Below are 17,748 nucleotides of genomic sequence, written 5' to 3'. Positions count from 1 at the left end.
CATGTATCAGTCAACATGTCTTTGTTGCCAATATTGTCAGAAATCGTGAAGGGTCTAGGATTTTACCTTATTTGCAGGCTATGAAGCTAGCTTGTTTCTGTCATGTATACTGGCAGAAGACAGAGCAAGCAGTATGAGAGAACATGTCACTTTGACAGTTCACTTTCCTATCCAAGTCCTCCTGGCAGAGGGACCTGCTTGGATACTCTGGATACAGTAGGTTTGCATCACAGCCAAAGAACACTGTGCTGGACAATTTACCATTTTTATAACAAGCAGAAGCAAGTCTGCTCTTTGGGGAGTTATTATTGCATCCCTCCAAGTGGCTAGCTTCCAACACAACCCTGAGAAATGGACCAGGTAAAGAACAGTCAGGTCTTTTCATTCTTAGCATGCCCAGCAATCCCCAGCATGCCCTAGGACCTTCAGGGATGCTCAGGGCCCATGGCAGAATGCTTCTCCCAACACACTTTTATCAAATCTAATACCAGAGGTCCTACACAGTAGCATAAGGCAAGAAAAGAAATAAAAGTTACACATGGTTCAAGAAGAAGTAAACTGTCTCTATTTGTAGACAACGTTAATTGTCTGTACAGAAAATACCATGGTATTCACAAAAAAAGTTCCCAAGACTAATATACGAGTTTAGTGAAGTTGCAGGATACAAGGTCAATATACAAAAAATAATTGTATCAATATTTCTCTCTACTAAAAATAAACAAGGATAATAAATAAGCAAAGGACTCATAACAGCACATAAGAAGGGATTTGCCATAGCTTTGTTAAATATATAATCTAGTTAATCAGCTGACTTGGTTTCAGAACACAGAAATGAATTTGATCCTGCATAATAACCTACAATAGAAGAATTATAAGAAAAATGAAGCAGCAACAGAAAGAGAAACCAATGTGGGAAAAAAAAGCATAAACACGTGTGTGTAATTCTTTGATGGAAATATGAGAAAAACATCAACAAAAGCCGTAATATTTAAAAATGCAAAAAGGGGTATAAGGCAGTCAAAAGAGCATGCCAGAAAATTAGGGTCACGGGTCGTAATAATTTGGACAAGGGCCCCAAACAACATGCCAACAGTAGGACAACAGACGGAGATTAAGTAGTAATAGTCACAGGGTCCAAAATCGAGGTTTAGATGAGAAAAAAGGAAAGAAATGCCATGTATTCATTGCTGTAATAGATGCTGGCAAATGACTTACAATCACATACTGTAAAAAATAAAAATGAAAAATTTTAAATGCCCAACTTAGGTGAGATAGGGAAGGATGCGGAAGAATGCTGGAGTTTTTCGGTTAAGACATACAATTCTGATGCATGTACTTTATCCAATTATAATCAGTTTTCAATTATCCTCTTTTATAGATAATGAATCACCAATATTGTTGACTCTCTACTACCCTGGCTACTCCCCACTTGAGGAAGGTTTCAGCAGATGGTCCATTTCTATTTTTCTGGTAAAACATTTGTTGTGATAGAAATTTAAAGTTGAGAAGCCAAATGAAATTTTTGAATTGGCTTTAAACTGAAATAATCCTTTCTACCTTGGCCTCTAGTATCAGAGAGAGTTGAGAGTTAGCTATGTTAAGTATTCACTGAAAAAGTACTCTTGAAGCAATACAATTTAAAAAGTGATTTTTCAGCAATTAGAAACTGCTTTCGCATATATACTTTGCAAATAGTTTCAAAGCACTGTCAGTTGTGGTTAATTCCAATATTTCACAAAGTTGAGGTTTTTTTATTTACAAATTCAAAATCATCAAAAATTCTGTAGCATTAGAGCCAGACACAAGCTAGATAAGAATGATCTGATAAGAACAGTAAATTTAAATGTGAACAGTAAATTACTCTCTCATACTCAAAGTTGTCCAAACTTAAGGAGGCAAATATATAAAATTAAAAGTCAAGGACTCCCATATCAGGAATTTTAGTTCCTAAACTAAATAAAACTCAAAATGTTTTTAACTTAAAGAAAAACACAGCTTGTGAAGAGGGATTTTAATAGAGATATGTGAGTGTTAGATTCACATCTGTTGCTTAGTTATTATTAGGAAACTTAAACTGCTTTCCCAGGTTATTATTAACGAATTAATAAGTAATCTATAAAATGATTTTGTAACATTTGGTTTTAAATCACTAATTACAGCATTTTTCAAAATTAGTGTCCTATATGAATACAAAATATATTAAATGCAAAATTGTGAAAATCTGTTGCTATGGAAGTAAGAATCTGTAAATTCTGATGTTTATAATTTGATATTAATTTTTTTCATGAAAAGAATATAATCTGATTCTCACTCAAGGGGTTTAGATATCTTCTTCTTTGTTAAAAACAAAGGAATTTAGAATTATCCTGCTAAGAGATCAAAGAACCTTATAATCATCAAACCAATTTGTGGTTTTAAAAAAGAAAATTATAGGGGAGTTCCCTGGTAGTACTTAGGATTCGGGGATTTCACTGCCATGGCCCAGGTTCAGCCTCTGGTCGGGGAACTGAGACCCTGCAAACTGCGTGGCACGACCAAAAAATAAAATAAGAAAGAAAAAGAAAAATATACTAAGCATTGTATGCAGTAAGAAGTAACCATTATTTGTAATATCTTGTGTATCCCTAACCACAAGTCACAGGGAATAAAAGGTGTTGTCTAGACCTGAACTTTCTTGCTGTCATTATGTCTTACAGAGATCCCAGAATTTATTTTTTCAAAACAGTCTGAGTATAACTTGGAAATACTGTCTCACAGAGAGGTAAACAAAACACAGAAATATAACATCAATTTAAAAAGTCAAAGCTATATCGTGACCCAGAGAATGCTTGACTTATCAAAAGTCATGTAACTAATAAGTAGTGACTGAACCCAAATCATCCAATTTTAAGTCAAAACTACCCTCAGAATTTTCCAAAGAGAGAGGGCCAGCTATATATAGTTAGAAGGGGGTTTGCAGACTTCTAACTTACCTAGACTGACTAATTTACCTACACCTTCTCATGTCATTAAACTTCTCTTTGCCTTTGTTTCCTCTACTTCATGGTGATATTTTGACAATAAATGTAAGCAAATACTTGAATTCTTTGGGAGAAAAGCACTATATGTATTTCACTATGTTAATAACTTCTCGTCTCTACCACAAGTTTCAACTGATATCTTTACTTTTAGTTTTAAGCTGCAAACAACACTATATGTGTGCATGTGCACACCTTTCAGCATGGCTGGCATTCTAAGATCCTTTTCTCCAATTTTCAAAATGCATGAAAAGTAGCACAATATTTTAATTTTTATCATTATCAAAGCCCTGCCACCCAAAGCTCTGCAGAAAACTGTAGAAATTCACAGCAAAATTTTCCACCACATTACTCTCAACTTCTGTGGAAATGCAACTCACAGCTCATATACTATTCAGCCAGCCCCCTGTGCAGCTTAAACATTAGCAGTGGAAGATTAAAATGTATACTGATTTTCAAAATTATAAACAGTAACTTCAATTACAAACTAAAAACCTAGCACATATTTTAAAAAATGCACATCACTAACATTCCTAAAATAACGGAAATAGGTAATCAATATTCTAATAATTCAGTGATTTGCAATGACTTCTGTTTTGTTAAGAGATATAGAATCCAGCCACTTTATATACTCAAGTCTAAGAAAAAGGTTTCCTCAATGTGTTCCTCAATATTGAAAATAGAAAATTATTCATAAGTAACCAAAATTAACAGAAATTTAAATTTAAAGTAATATTTTGTTATCTACACCATTGTTTTTAATTCTTTTGACAGCATATCTTAAAATAATTTAGCTTTGTAACTTATGAAGACATGTAATTAACTTCCTTTTTCCTTTACCAATATATTTACCCAATAACATTAGCATACAGCATTAGAGTATAGCAATCCACTAAAAGTACCCATGTTAAAAACAGAAACAGCAGTTGAAATAAAATATGATGGCACATGATCAGTACATATCTACTGAGCACGGGTTACCAGAGGTGAAGACTGAATAGTAATATCAAAAGTAATGCACATGATTAAATCTTTTCATACTGAGACTCTACTAATAGCAGTGGAATTAAAAAAAAATTGTAGGGTGTAATCACCTTAAATCAAGCTTTATTAATATTTTGAATGAATGAATGAATACCTGAATGAATGACTACTGCAGTCATAATAATATTTAACACCTTGAGATGTTCACAACAATTTGGAATACACAGAGAAGATGACCTGAATACAAACAAACTAGTTGAAATTCAATGTGGTTCACAGTAAAGATGCAGTGCCCTTCTATTTGTAGAACAAAGAATCTCAACAAAAAAACATATATACAACTAAAATATTTTCAAGTGCAATTATCCGAGGCTTTAAAAAGAATATATACATTTTACTATGTAATTCTTTCTTGCCCCCCCCCAACACCACCACCCTATATCTTTTTAATGTTTGGCAAAAGTGAACAACAAACCAGAATACGCATTTTTTTAAAGACTAATTTACTCCTGTTCTATTTAAGAGCAACACACAACCACTTATAACTACAGCCTTTTAAAAAAGCATCCTTATATAAAACAGTGGGGGGGGAATCCCTGCTATACATATGAAGCACAATTTAAGCCCAATACAACTGACCAATCAAAATTAGTGAATGCACTGCATCTCTCTGCAGTGGAGAGAAGCCACAAGGTAGGCTGTCATTCTGCAAAAGCTGCCCAGAACAGGCTTTCCTCTGAAAAGCAGTGCCATTCCCTTTTAGAAAGACTGAATCTAAGTGCTGTCTCTGGAGACAAGAAGCCTTCAGTATGTTAAATTACTTTCATTATGTATTTTCAGATGCTTATTGATTCCACAGTAGGAAGAGTGAGAGACTGCAGCAGCCTCCAAGCAGCACTACATGTTCCATACATTAGCAGTACTGCTGAAACAATGGCACAGTACAGACACACATTTTCATTAAGGTCTTTTTCGAAGAGGTGTTTATGACCCTCTTCCCCCAGTCCTCTACTAACCAGTGAACAAAATGAATCAATCAAAACTGGAAATGCTTCAACTACATCAAGAATTTATCAAATCTTTAGCAGAGGTAAGATGTGTTCCTTATTATAGTATTCAGCTGCTTTTGAACCAGCATAGTGGGGTAAAATTACTTTGAAAAATTTCAGCCTAAATTTTAAGAGTTTATTTGCTTAATTCTACTTATTGCTAAACATGTATCTTTTAGATCTATTTATTTTAAGACATGATATGTTTTAAATGTATTTTTTTAGGATGCAATGTTAAATACAAAGAATATTCTTTGTTGAATCACTATGAAGATAGATATCAGCTTTTTAAGTCACTTCAGATATACTGAATATCCTTAATTTCATCACTAGTCTTTCTGAAGTGTTCAAAAAATGCTTATATTTCTTGAAAGAATCAGTTTTACTATTTAGCTATTATTTATTACTCAATTTTAGGTTTATTATTGGGCATGCTCATTGAAAATTATTTAATTTGCAGTCACCTTTTACATCACCCTTTACATTTCAATTACATGAACAGTTCATCGATGGAAATTTATAGTGTTTTATCATGGAATCTGTTTTAATCAGTTAAAATTCAAACCATGTGCTGATAAGCAAGCGACAATATTTTACAGCAGGGAATACTTTAAAATTTATTATAAAGATAAGAGGGAATGACAGTATGTTTAATGTATGCTAATTGCTCATAATCTCTGAAAATACAGGTTAACTTCTAAAATGAGAGCAGAAATTGGTTTAAAAAATACAGCTTTTCTTTCATGGTAATATTTGTAATGTTAACTCTATAACTAAATATTATACTTACAGTCTTTGTTAGGAAAAGAGAATATTTAAAGAAACCGTTAAATTTATGCATAACTATGGCTCTAATAATACAGTTTGCTTACTTTGATAAAAAATACTGTGTATGGTGTTAAATAAACACAACTAAAGTAACTTTCAATTAATAGGAAATTATTAGGAACCCTATTCCTTAACCATTTTTTTTTCTTTTTCACAAGGGCCCAAAGCAGCTAATTCAGTATTTACAACTGACAATATGAAGAATGCATCTGACCCATCACCTCCCTAGCTGTCTGAACCACAAACTGCAGGATATTCTTGCAACAATGATTTTAAGACATTAAGGAGTTAAAACCAGAGAATATAGGTCTACGTTACTGCTGGGATATAACACATCGACAGTAACCATCCTAAGAAGATGCTATATAAAACAGCCACAAAATGAAAATATAACTGTAAAAGCCTGAAAACAAAATGGTGAGCATTTTTAAAGGGGGAGTTTATAATTTAACATACCAAAATTGTGGAGCCACCAATTCTTGAAGAAACAATGAAACATGGATTGCCAAGAGAATGATATACATTACCAGCAAGCTAAATGAAGCTTTAGCAAGTATTTTTCTGCGCTAAATATTCAGATATTCGTATCAATTGATATTACTAAAGGATTTTTCCATCTGAGTTTTATGACCAATTATGTATCCTCTTCTAATGAAAACAAACCAAATTAAATAGCAGATGGTTTTTATCAAGAGAACATGGACTGGACTTATAACCAAGTTATGTGACCAAGAAATCATTTCAAAATAATGAGGACTGCTATAGAAACAGATTTACATTTGTAACAAAAGGATGTCTAAGTACATTTTAGAAGCTAGAAACCTTATGTTTCTTTTGTTTTCACATGTTCTGGAAAATAAAGAGACATCATCACATATTCTCTCAAAGGGAAACAATTCCTATCATTTGAGGAAGTTTCTCTCGGTCGTGACTTTTTAAGGCAAAACAAACACAAGTATTTTGTACTGGTCTTTAGAAATTCATCAGCCAACTAAATCTCACAATTCATGCAGTTGAAGTACTGGAGAGAAAAATGAAAGAATTCCTACAAGACATGAAATAAAACACAGCTACTTCACTGTTGTCAGGTAAAAATTCATGTCCAAATCTGTTAATGACATCATGTATCATATTGTGAAAAACTGCTATAGTGAGCCAAAAGGCCCATAAGGCAACAGCAAACAGGTAGGTCAGAAGATGCATGCACCCCACGACACTGTTTAACATTTACAAGAGAAAAGAATCTTGCTCTAGAGTAGATGCATTTTCCTTAATTATCATCTAAATTGACACTCCTGCTTTATTTAATTCTGAATCTAACTGATGTGACAAAGACCTGATGTTTAATCTGTCAGTTCAGAAAATTTGGCACACTTTAAAATTTTCCATTTTTATAGGATTTCAATGCTGGCTAAGACCTTCACTTACTCAAATATATGCCTTTGGTAAGCTCAAAAGAAATTAATAATGTTAGCATTTGTGTTTCTGAAACACTACCTTTAAAATAATATGCATAAATAAAACTATATTCTAAAACTTGTCAAAGGTTACATCAAGTGAAAGGCTAACATGAGTTCTGACAATTATTAGCTTTTATAATTTGTTATGATTTTGCAGGCAAAATGCTGTACTTGAAATGTGAAATATAGTTGGTTGTATGATTTTATATTTTAACTAAATATACTAATTACTAACATTTTAGCCCAGCAAATCAGACATTATTTTTATAAATTACTCTAAACTTCTATATATTAAAACATAGATATACATGAATTAGCAAGAGTTTGGTTTTTTTCTTTTAATTTTCCTCAAAATGATATACACTGGGTGATTTACACAAAAGGTTTCACAGGAAATGTGTAACTTTAATAGATTCCTCAGAAAATGGGCTTCAGACACTCCTTTTCCCTAAAATTTCATTTTTTGCTTTAAAAATTCTGTTTAATAAAATCAACTGATGCATTCTTTTAAACCACCTTAAAAATGGCTATTTCTTAATATGATATTAAATTTCAATTTTCTCCATCTACAAGATATGAAAGGGTGTGGTCACAAAATAAATCATTCATTCATAAGAGTGATTAGTGCTCTTTTACTAAGGTCTGTGGTGTTTTACTTCAAAATAATGTCCTTTTTTTTCCAATTTTTATAAGTTTGATTGTTATAAAGTTCAGTGAGCACTTTCACTGAGAAATATGAAATATTTATCATTTGCCTACTTCAGTGGGAAATAACTCCAGATAACCCCAAACACACTGTTGACTGCTGAATATGAATTTCAATCAAGAACAGGGACAAAGTGGTTTAAAACAAACTAGTGCTCTGTGCCATTTGTCATTTTAAGTAAACATTTGTCCTGTTCATTTGAAATCTCATGGGAATAATTATACCTACACTAATTGTGCTACAACATGTTAAAATAGCGTTTATTTTCCACCTACTCACAACATTTTAAAATGAAATCTTAAAACACTGGGCTAAAATTAGTTTTGCATACTGGGTAGTTTTATTATACAAAAATATACTGTATCTCAAATAATAACCTTGAAAAACCCAAATAAGGAAAACCTTTTTAGTTTAGTAAACAATTTTGAACTATATAGGAGCAATCCCCAGTACAGTTATTTCTTCAAATGGGGAACCCAATTTCCTTTTACATCAAAACAATGCAAACCTTGATGTTTTCTAATTCTACATTTTCCATTAATAGTTTATAAATTTAAAAATTAAACTAAGTACACAATAAAAAATTTTTTTTACAAAGAACACAGGTTTTGTACGTCATTTAAATTGCCAAATATCAAATAGTTTATTCTATTTCACTTTCTAGGGAAAAAACCAACTGCTCCAAAAGAATGTGTTTTTCTCCCATTCTGGAAATCAACATGCAGTCTGAATCTAACATTACAGTGCGAGATGACATTGATGACATCAACACCAATATGTACCAACCACTATCATATCCATTAAGCTTTCAAGTGTCTCTCACCGGATTTCTTATGTTAGAAATTGTGTTGGGACTTGGCAGCAACCTCACCGTATTGGTACTTTACTGCATGAAATCCAACTTAATCAACTCTGTCAGTAACATTATTACGATGAATCTTCATGTACTTGATGTAATCATTTGTGTGGGATGTATTCCTCTAACTATAGTTATTCTTCTGCTTTCACTGGAGAGTAACACTGCTCTCATCTGCTGTTTCCATGAGGCCTGTGTATCTTTTACAAGTGTCTCAACAGCAATCAACGTTTTTGCTATCACTTTGGACAGATATGACATCTCTGTAAAGCCTGCAAACCGAATTCTGACAATGGGCAGAGCTGTAATGCTAATGATATCCATTTGGATTTTTTCATTTTTCTCATTCCTGATTCCCTTTATTGAGGTAAATTTTTTCAGCCTTCAAAGTGGAAATACATGGGAAAACAAGACACTTCTGTGTGTCAGTACGAATGAATACTACACTGAACTGGGAATGTATTATCACCTGCTAGTACAGATCCCAATATTCTTTTTCACTGTCATAGTAATGTTAATCACATACAGCAAAATACTTCAGGCCCTCAATATTCGAATAGGCACAAGATTCTCAACAGGGCAGAAGAAGAAAGCAAGAAAGAAAAAGACGATTTCTCTAACCACACAACACGAGACTACAGACATGTCACAAAGCAGTGGTGGGAGAAATGTAGTCTTTGGTGTTAGAACTTCAGTCTCTGTAATAATTGCCCTCCGGCGAGCTATGAAACGACACCGTGAACGACGAGAAAGGCAAAAGAGGGTCTTCAAAATGTCTCTATTGATTATTTCTACATTTCTTCTCTGCTGGACACCAATTTCTGTTTTAAATACCACCATTTTATGTTTAGGCCCAAGTGACCTTTTAGTAAAATTAAGGTTGTGTTTTCTAGTCATGGGTTATGGAACAACTATATTTCATCCTCTATTATATGCATTTACTAGACAAAAATTTCAAAAGGTCTTGAAAAGTAAAATGAAAAAGCGAGTTGTTTCCATAGTAGAAGCTGATCCCATGCCTAATAATGCTGTAATACACAACTCTTGGATAGATCCTAAAAGAAACAAAAAAATTACCTTTGAAGATAGTGAAATTAGAGAAAAATGTTTAGTACCTCAGGTTGTCACAGACTAGGGAAAAGGCTAAGTTTCACCAAACCCACACTCAGAAGTTTTAAATTTAAACTGTAAAAAATTACTGCCAAATATAAGAAAAACATTTTAAGTACTGGTTATGTTGTAAATTTTCAATGTAAATGTCAAGATTAGATTAGGTCATATATATTCAATTTCTTCATTACTTAATGTATTTGTTGCATGGCAGTTTGTTAAGGTAATATCATGTGTATATTTTGTCAATATTATGTCCAACAGAAGATATTTATGTAAGTCATATTTTCTAAAGAATAAATACATAGCCTTAAAACACTGTATAACTTTAAAATATAACTGACACAGGTATCCTTGCTCTTTTTTTTTATAAAGTGTATTGTTTCTAAGCCACAAACTATATCTATATGTTAACAACTGGAATAGCATTTTAACATAAAAAGCAAAATTATGGGCTCCAAGCAACCAAAATGATCCAGGATTTTCTATACTACTATATTATGTTTTCTAGCATAGTCTACTTTCTATATAATATTTGATTCATCAAAAATAATGAACTATATATGAAACTTTATCCTTTTTGGAATGTAGGAAATTGTAGGATTTATCAGGATTTTAAAATTCAAGAACCAAAAAACAAACAACCGTGTATATGCACATCAAGATAGGGAAACTTCTGAAATTCAAGTTTATTATGAAAAAGAGACTGATTTTCTAAGATCAAGGGCACTATGCCTATAATATACAAATGAACTGACAATAAAAGGAAGGAAGAAAACTAAGGCTTCTTTCCTCCTTCCTCACTTTGGTTGAGTTAACCCAAATGCTCTGGAAATACAGTATACTGGCAAAAACCAGTGCATTAAAATAAACAGACATCCTAACTTTATTCAAGTCAGTCTTTTTGTATAACAGAAGTTAACTACTAAAATCTGAATACAAGGAAGGAAAAAAAAAAAGCCTTTATGTCATTATAGAAAAGCCAACTCTTTCTAACTTTAGAAACATAACAACTTTAGAGTCATACAATTTACACAATGTTCCTACACTCTCAGAGCTCCCAAGTGTTTCCAAATATAGTAGTCCTTTTCAACTCTCAAAGTCATTAAAGTGGCAATAAATCTTGTGAATTTTTTTACTCTACACCACGTAATTAAATTTAAAGCATTTTGCCTCCAATCCCCAATTCATGTTAGAAAACTGTGAAATTACTAATCCTAACTATAGATATCAGGTTTGAGAATCTCATATCACACAAGTATTTTCCAATTGTTATAATCTAATAATCTATTGATGAGTGCTAATTATCACTGTACCTGAAAAACAGCAATAAGTTATTTAAAGTAGGCAAATACTTGCTCCCTTGTAATGGGTTAACTGGACAATTCTTTATTGTTTTTTCATACTGTATTCACTAAATCAAGTAGCAACTCATTTTTAAATAAAAAATTTTTATGTCATTCAATAATAATCTCTCATTGAAAGAAACATGTTTTCATTAGGTGGTCTTCTATAATTAAAAATTAAATGTTGGACTGTGAAGAAAACAACCAATTCAATAATATACCACTTTTATGTAAATAAATGAAATTCATCCAATTTAGTTTACTGAATACCTTATCCCTTGGGGAAATGAGAACCATGCAATAGCAGGAATTCATTGAGGTTTACATGACAAATTTAACAGTGATATATTTCTGATAATAATGATATGTTGACATAATGTCAAATCTTGGCAAAGAAGCGGTTTCCTCCTGCCTTACTTTGTATTCTTTTATGGAATTAAAGAAATGCTTCAATTTGACAAAATGTAGCATAAACAACTAAGACTAATTTTTTGAAAACTTAAAGAGAAATTGGTATTGCATAAAGACATTAAGAAAATTTTCATTCGACAAATATATTTAGCACAGAGTATCTCCTAATATATTCATTTTAAAAATTTTAAATAATTTTGTACTTGGATTTCTGAGCATAAATATTTTAATATTTAGCTTTATAATCTTAATAAAAATTAGACTATTTTTAGAAAAGTCTTCATGTTAAGAAAAATCCATTGTGTTCTAAATATTTTTCATCTTCAAGTCTATAAACATGCCAAAGAACTCAGTTTAAAAACATTCTTCTAATAAATCTGCCTAAACTGCGTTCATGCCCTCTTGTTCTCTGTAATAAGAAATCTAACAAAATAAAGAACAAATAGCAAATATTATAATGTTGCCCTCTAAGCTGTTACTACTTCTACACTTGACACTGGAACTATTAACAAGCATTTCTGCCCACCTGTAATAATCTTTCAGACATACAAAAGTGCACCCACTGGTTTACAACAAAGAATATTCATATTTACCAGATAACCTCTAGTAGCTTTTCAGTGTTAAATAATATGTAAACCAAAATAACATTTATGTTAAAAGTTCAGCTTTTAAAAACAAGTCACAAATATGTTTGCAATTACTGATCTCAGCTTAAAGAAGAGAATGAGAAGCTTAGATAATTTTTTATTTAAATGTTGTTCAATGAAAAGGTGAAATATTTTTATTTTTCTTATGATGGCCCTTAACACAATGTGTAAATTTTTTACTTTATTTCAAATAATTTTACCAAAAAAGCGTTAATGCTAATTCTTCATGTTAGAATGAAATTTTTAAATGCAAAAGCAATAGAGGTAACAATACATTCAATATGGGATCTTCTTAAAATCATATTTTTCTATCCATATGCCACAAATAATATCAATTTCTATATAGCTAACTGGGTTAGTTCTTGAAAACTACTAAAAACTATTCTTTTAAAAACTAACCAAAGATGAGCTCAACAAGATATGGAACTGTTGTTTTCTCTTTTGTTTCCTAATTTAAGGTCATTGTTATTCTACCAACTAGTACCCAACTGATGTTCAGACATAATAAAAATGAATTATTTACAATGATGCTTTATTAAAAAATGCCATTCATAGCAATGAATAATTCTATACTTCTCCCCCATAATAAGTCAATTTTTAGGTATATGGTCTATTTTTAATCCCCCAAATAAAATTATAGCAAAATCTCAGCTCTCTGGACATTAAAAAATCAAACTCCTCATTTCACTGAGATTAGACTTAAACGTAAAAACCTAAAAGTATAAGAAAGGAAGTGCTTATTCGTAGGGCTTTATTCAATACAGTAATTTCAAGACTACCTTCCAAAGTCAATAAAACTTTTGGTTTTATTATATTTTATGATTGTACATTTAAGTGAGCTTTGTAATTCAATTAACATTTGAATCCTTACAAGGTAGAAGGCATTGTGGCTGAAACTCATATATTACCCTCAGAGCTTAAAATCTAGAATCGAGGTAGTAAAAAGTATGGTAATACCTATGAAAAAAGCAGAATGTGGCAAATGTAAATTAAAAAGAATAAAGTTCTTAACAAACTTAATAAGAAAAGAAGTATGTTGGATTTAAGAACAATATAAACAAAAGCATTGTTGAGGAAAGCTACTAAAGCATATCCTGGAAACAGTAAATTGTTCTCTTTAGAAGAAAAATAATACAGTAGTGAGAAGTTGATATGGTAAGTTAAATTAGAACCAAAAGACAGAGGCCTTAAATGCCAGCAGAGAAATCTGAGCAGGGGAATAACGCGATAAGAAATGAGCTACAGGGAAAAACAAACAAACAAAAAACAGCAATATGTAGAAAGAGTTGATTGAGTAAGACACAGAAATGGGAAGCTGAGAAAGCGAAGAAAACACAGAGGATAGGAAGCTACTGCCATCACCTTGATAGGTAAGGAAAGGCCTGACAACAAGTGCTGGCAGTAGCTCTACAAAGGAGCATACAGATGCGACAGGCAACATCAATGCAGAATCAATACGGTATCCAACTGACTAGAAAGCCAACTGTTATAAGAGAGTGAAGAATTCAAAATGATGGCCATAAAAAGACCACAAGAAATTAGATTTCCTCAATGATCTAAGAACTTTTTAAATTATGCTTTGAATAAAGTACATGGGTAACAAGGGCAAAAACAAAAAGAATTTCTGGCAAAGCAGAAAATTCAATTAAGTAAAATAAACAACTATTCAAGAATGTTCTAGTTATTACAAATATCCAAAATGAAAATTCCTATTTGATGTTTTAAATTATCTACTTTATATTTCACATATTGGTTTATTCAGTTTTTCCATTAAACGCATTATTTTCTTCTTTGGTACTTTTTTCAATTATAAACAATGGCAAAATTCCTAGGTATACAAAGCAAAAAATATAAATATGATCCTTTGCTTCTTTCCTAATAATTTATTATAAATATCCATCCAACTCATTATATACATATCACCTTCATTCCTTGCTAATGGTTGCGTAAGAATAATTTTTAAAAATTAAAAAATCATATAAGCAATGTTTCTAAAAATAATATTGATAAAATATCAAATACTTAAACCTTTTTCTATTATAATTAAATAGCTTCAAGCTACGCTTCAAAAAGGTAAGAAAGGTAACTTAGCAAACTGTGAAGCAGGTTCTTTTTCTAAATAGAAGTTAAAAGCAAGGGAAAAACCATAAAATAATTTATTTCTTTTCTTCCTTTCCACTCAGTAAGAAATATAAAAACTAGAGAAAACTTTTGACACCTATTTTCTTTACATCTCAGAGATAGACACCTGTGTGAGACCCCTATGGGACTGGCGTGAAGTCAAGGAAAGCTAAATGTGAGATGACTAATAATAAATCTTAGGGAAGAGAGAAGCTCAGATCACAATATAAACAAGAAATATAAGGAGATAATTAAACCCAGATAAGACAGGAAAAAGATCTAAAATACTCAGAGATGCTCAACTCTTAAGAGAAATACAAAGAGAACACAGAACTGTGGGTTAGAGAGTTCACAAAAGAAAGCTAATTTGAAGACTTGCTAAAAAGCATTCCAAACAATGAAAGGATTAAAATAAAACCCAGACAACAGATAGACTGGACAGATTAGTAATATGATAACATATATTACATCATAAGAAGTAGAATGAAAGAATATTATAACAATTCACAAACATCTGGAACACAGTAGTACTGAGATGTAGAAACAAAAGGAAAATTGGGTTCATCGTTAATACGAAAGCTATCACCTTCGAAAGAATACTCATTTTTATGAGAGAAAAAGAGATGAGCAAATTTAACACAGTAATATTTCTCCCCGGCTCATGATAAAATAAGGTGTGAAAAAAACCCTAAGTATCCCTACCCTTCTATTCACACTTTTTTTTTTTTTTTTTTTTTTACAGACCTCTATAAGCTGTATCCATGGTTTTCAAGCATGACAGCTTTGTACTTCCACCAGCAAGTGGTAAAAAGCACTGTCATTCCTATCAGGGCCACCAATATCAACTCCATACCATTATCAAACCAGAAGCATCAAGTAAGATAAAAAAGGAGAGCTCAGTCTGTCTGGGATTGAGGTCATTTCCCTCACCCTGCTTCCATGAAAGCAATTATGTCATATTTCTGAGAGACATTAAGCAAGACAGACTACCAAAACACATCCACCAATTTTTCAGGGAGAAAAGAAAAAGCAGCAAGAGAAGACAATAACGTTATGAGGAATCACTTTCCACTCAGACAGTTCTGGACATATAACACTAATAAGGGATGCAAAATGAAAAATTTTTAATTTAACATAAAAAATTTTAATGCTAACAATGAGAGTTCTGGCCATATGAGACACAGACTGTAGGAATGACAAATACATATGGGACTGATATATATACACAGCAGCCTTTAATATTATACACAATCCCATATGTCATATGGTATGTGGAATACTGATTGGGTAGAGAAGAACCAAACATATGTATTTCACTCTAATATTGTTAATGCCTCACTCAGAAATGTAAAAAATCAAACTACATAATATACACTTAAACAATTTTCTTCCCAATTCTTAAAAAGCTGCAGTCTTTCTTTTGCTGTTGAATTTTTTCCAAGTATCACTTCTTACAAGCAACAAAATGCTAGCAAACTGTAGTTACCTAAATTTATTAAACTGTATTTAATCCACACAATAAAATAATGGTCTGTAATACTAATATCACCTTTCATAATGCTTCCCCAAAAAAGTGACTGATAAATACTAATGGAAGAGTAAATATTTGTGAAATTGAAAGGAACAATTTTTAAACTTCTGACCCTACGGAACCTTGTTTAGGAGAGAGTTGCTCAAACTATAGCCCACCTACATCAGAACCTCTATGGTGTCTGTTTGGAAACTGCAGTTTCTGGGCCCCACCTTTACGTTAGGAGTCAGAACAGCTATGGCTGCAGCCCTGAATAATAAGTTTTAATAAGTACCCTCAGGTGATTTGTGTGCTAAAGCTTAAGGACCATTACTTTATATACCAGAAGACAGACTGTGTATCAAAGTGACAGACATTCAAGTAACTAATAAATGAAAAGATATAGAAGCAGCTCTGAACTCAATTCAGGCCACAGTGCCTTCTTAAGGAAAAAATTTTTAAGCTTACTTCATTTTAACTAATAAAATTTTAATTGAACCATATATACTATAGTTCAGCAGGACATCTGTTTCCTTAAGAAATAAAATTCTATTTTCTAAAAAGAAGTTACCTAGGCAGAAGTTTCCTTTAAAAATCATATACTCAGAAGATAAAATAGTACTAAACATAAAGAAGATGACACTATAAAGTGTTACTTTCACTTCATTCAGCCAAAATATTCTGTCAATTATAAACTGCACAACTAGTGTTTGTCATAATGTTATCTTATTCTGACCAGAAGGTAAGCACTACACTGGCATATTTTTGCTCATTTCAATACAAAACTTATTACTTCTAAAATAAGTTCTCAGGGAAAATACTAAAAAACTCTATTTTGTGTATCTTTTGAACAGATGTCACTAAAGTTAGGTAGATGGTTTGAGTCAAACATTTTTCCTTTATTATTGTAATTTCCTTTGTTTGTGCCATCAACATAATTTAGGAAATATTCAGCTACTCTTTGGTAATTTATGACTACTTTAATTTCCTATTCTGTTTTATAACAGTTTAAGTAACAATGGTATTCAGCGTTACTTAAATACTTCAAATGGTATTACAGAAGCACTACCCTGGGAACATTTCTTTTTAACCCTTTCAATAAGAATTCTTTCCAACAACACTGATATTATTTTCTGTTGTAATTCTTTTGCTTTTTTAGCATTTTCACTGAATCACAGAACCAACAGAACCATAGAGTGAGTTAGCATTATTGAAAATGGGCTGCTAGTGAATACAATTTAAATATATAAAGAAAACAGTTTAGGTGATTGAATATAGCCACCTTACAGAAAAACATGTGCCAAAAAATACATTTCAGATAAACAATGACTTTGGTGTAGGGCTTCCTGGAGTTTCATAAATCCCCTGAAATTGTGTGCAAAATTTAATGTGTATCTGTATGCGTGCTTTTTCCCTGCAGCAAACATCTACAAATTCAAAAAGATCCTCACAAGAGCATGTCGTCGAAAACTAAAACAAAAACTTTTTTTTTTTAATTATTATTATTTTTTTTAACCACGCCACGCGGCATGCAGCATCTTAGTTCCCCAACCGGGGATCGAACCCACGCCCCCTGTAGTGGAAGCACGCAGTCTTAACCACTGGACTGCCAAGGAAGTCCCTAAAACAAAAATTATTCTTAGTGTTAGGAAGAAAGTAGGAAAGCAAAATTGGTAAATATTATACATAATTTATTTATAGCC

The 17,748-nt window shown here is 31.9% G+C and overlaps 2 protein-coding genes across 2 annotated transcripts in view; one reads left to right on the top strand and one right to left on the bottom strand.

Moving 5' to 3' along the window:
• Positions 1-17,748, bottom strand: part of COG5 (component of oligomeric golgi complex 5) — a 284,025-nt gene that overhangs the window by 199,917 nt on the left and 66,360 nt on the right. The window lies entirely within an intron of this gene.
• GPR22 (G protein-coupled receptor 22) lies at positions 7,702-11,054 on the top strand. Its single transcript, XM_079930909.1, has one exon. It carries the CDS (start codon positions 8,734-8,736, stop codon positions 10,033-10,035), a length of 1,302 nt encoding a protein of 433 aa, XP_079787035.1. The 5' UTR covers positions 7,702-8,733; the 3' UTR covers positions 10,036-11,054.

This window comes from Stenella coeruleoalba (assembly GCF_951394435.1).
Source record: "Stenella coeruleoalba genome assembly, chromosome: 9".
NCBI lineage: Eukaryota > Metazoa > Chordata > Mammalia > Artiodactyla > Delphinidae > Stenella > Stenella coeruleoalba.
This window is presented reverse-complemented; position numbering and strand designations above follow the sequence as displayed.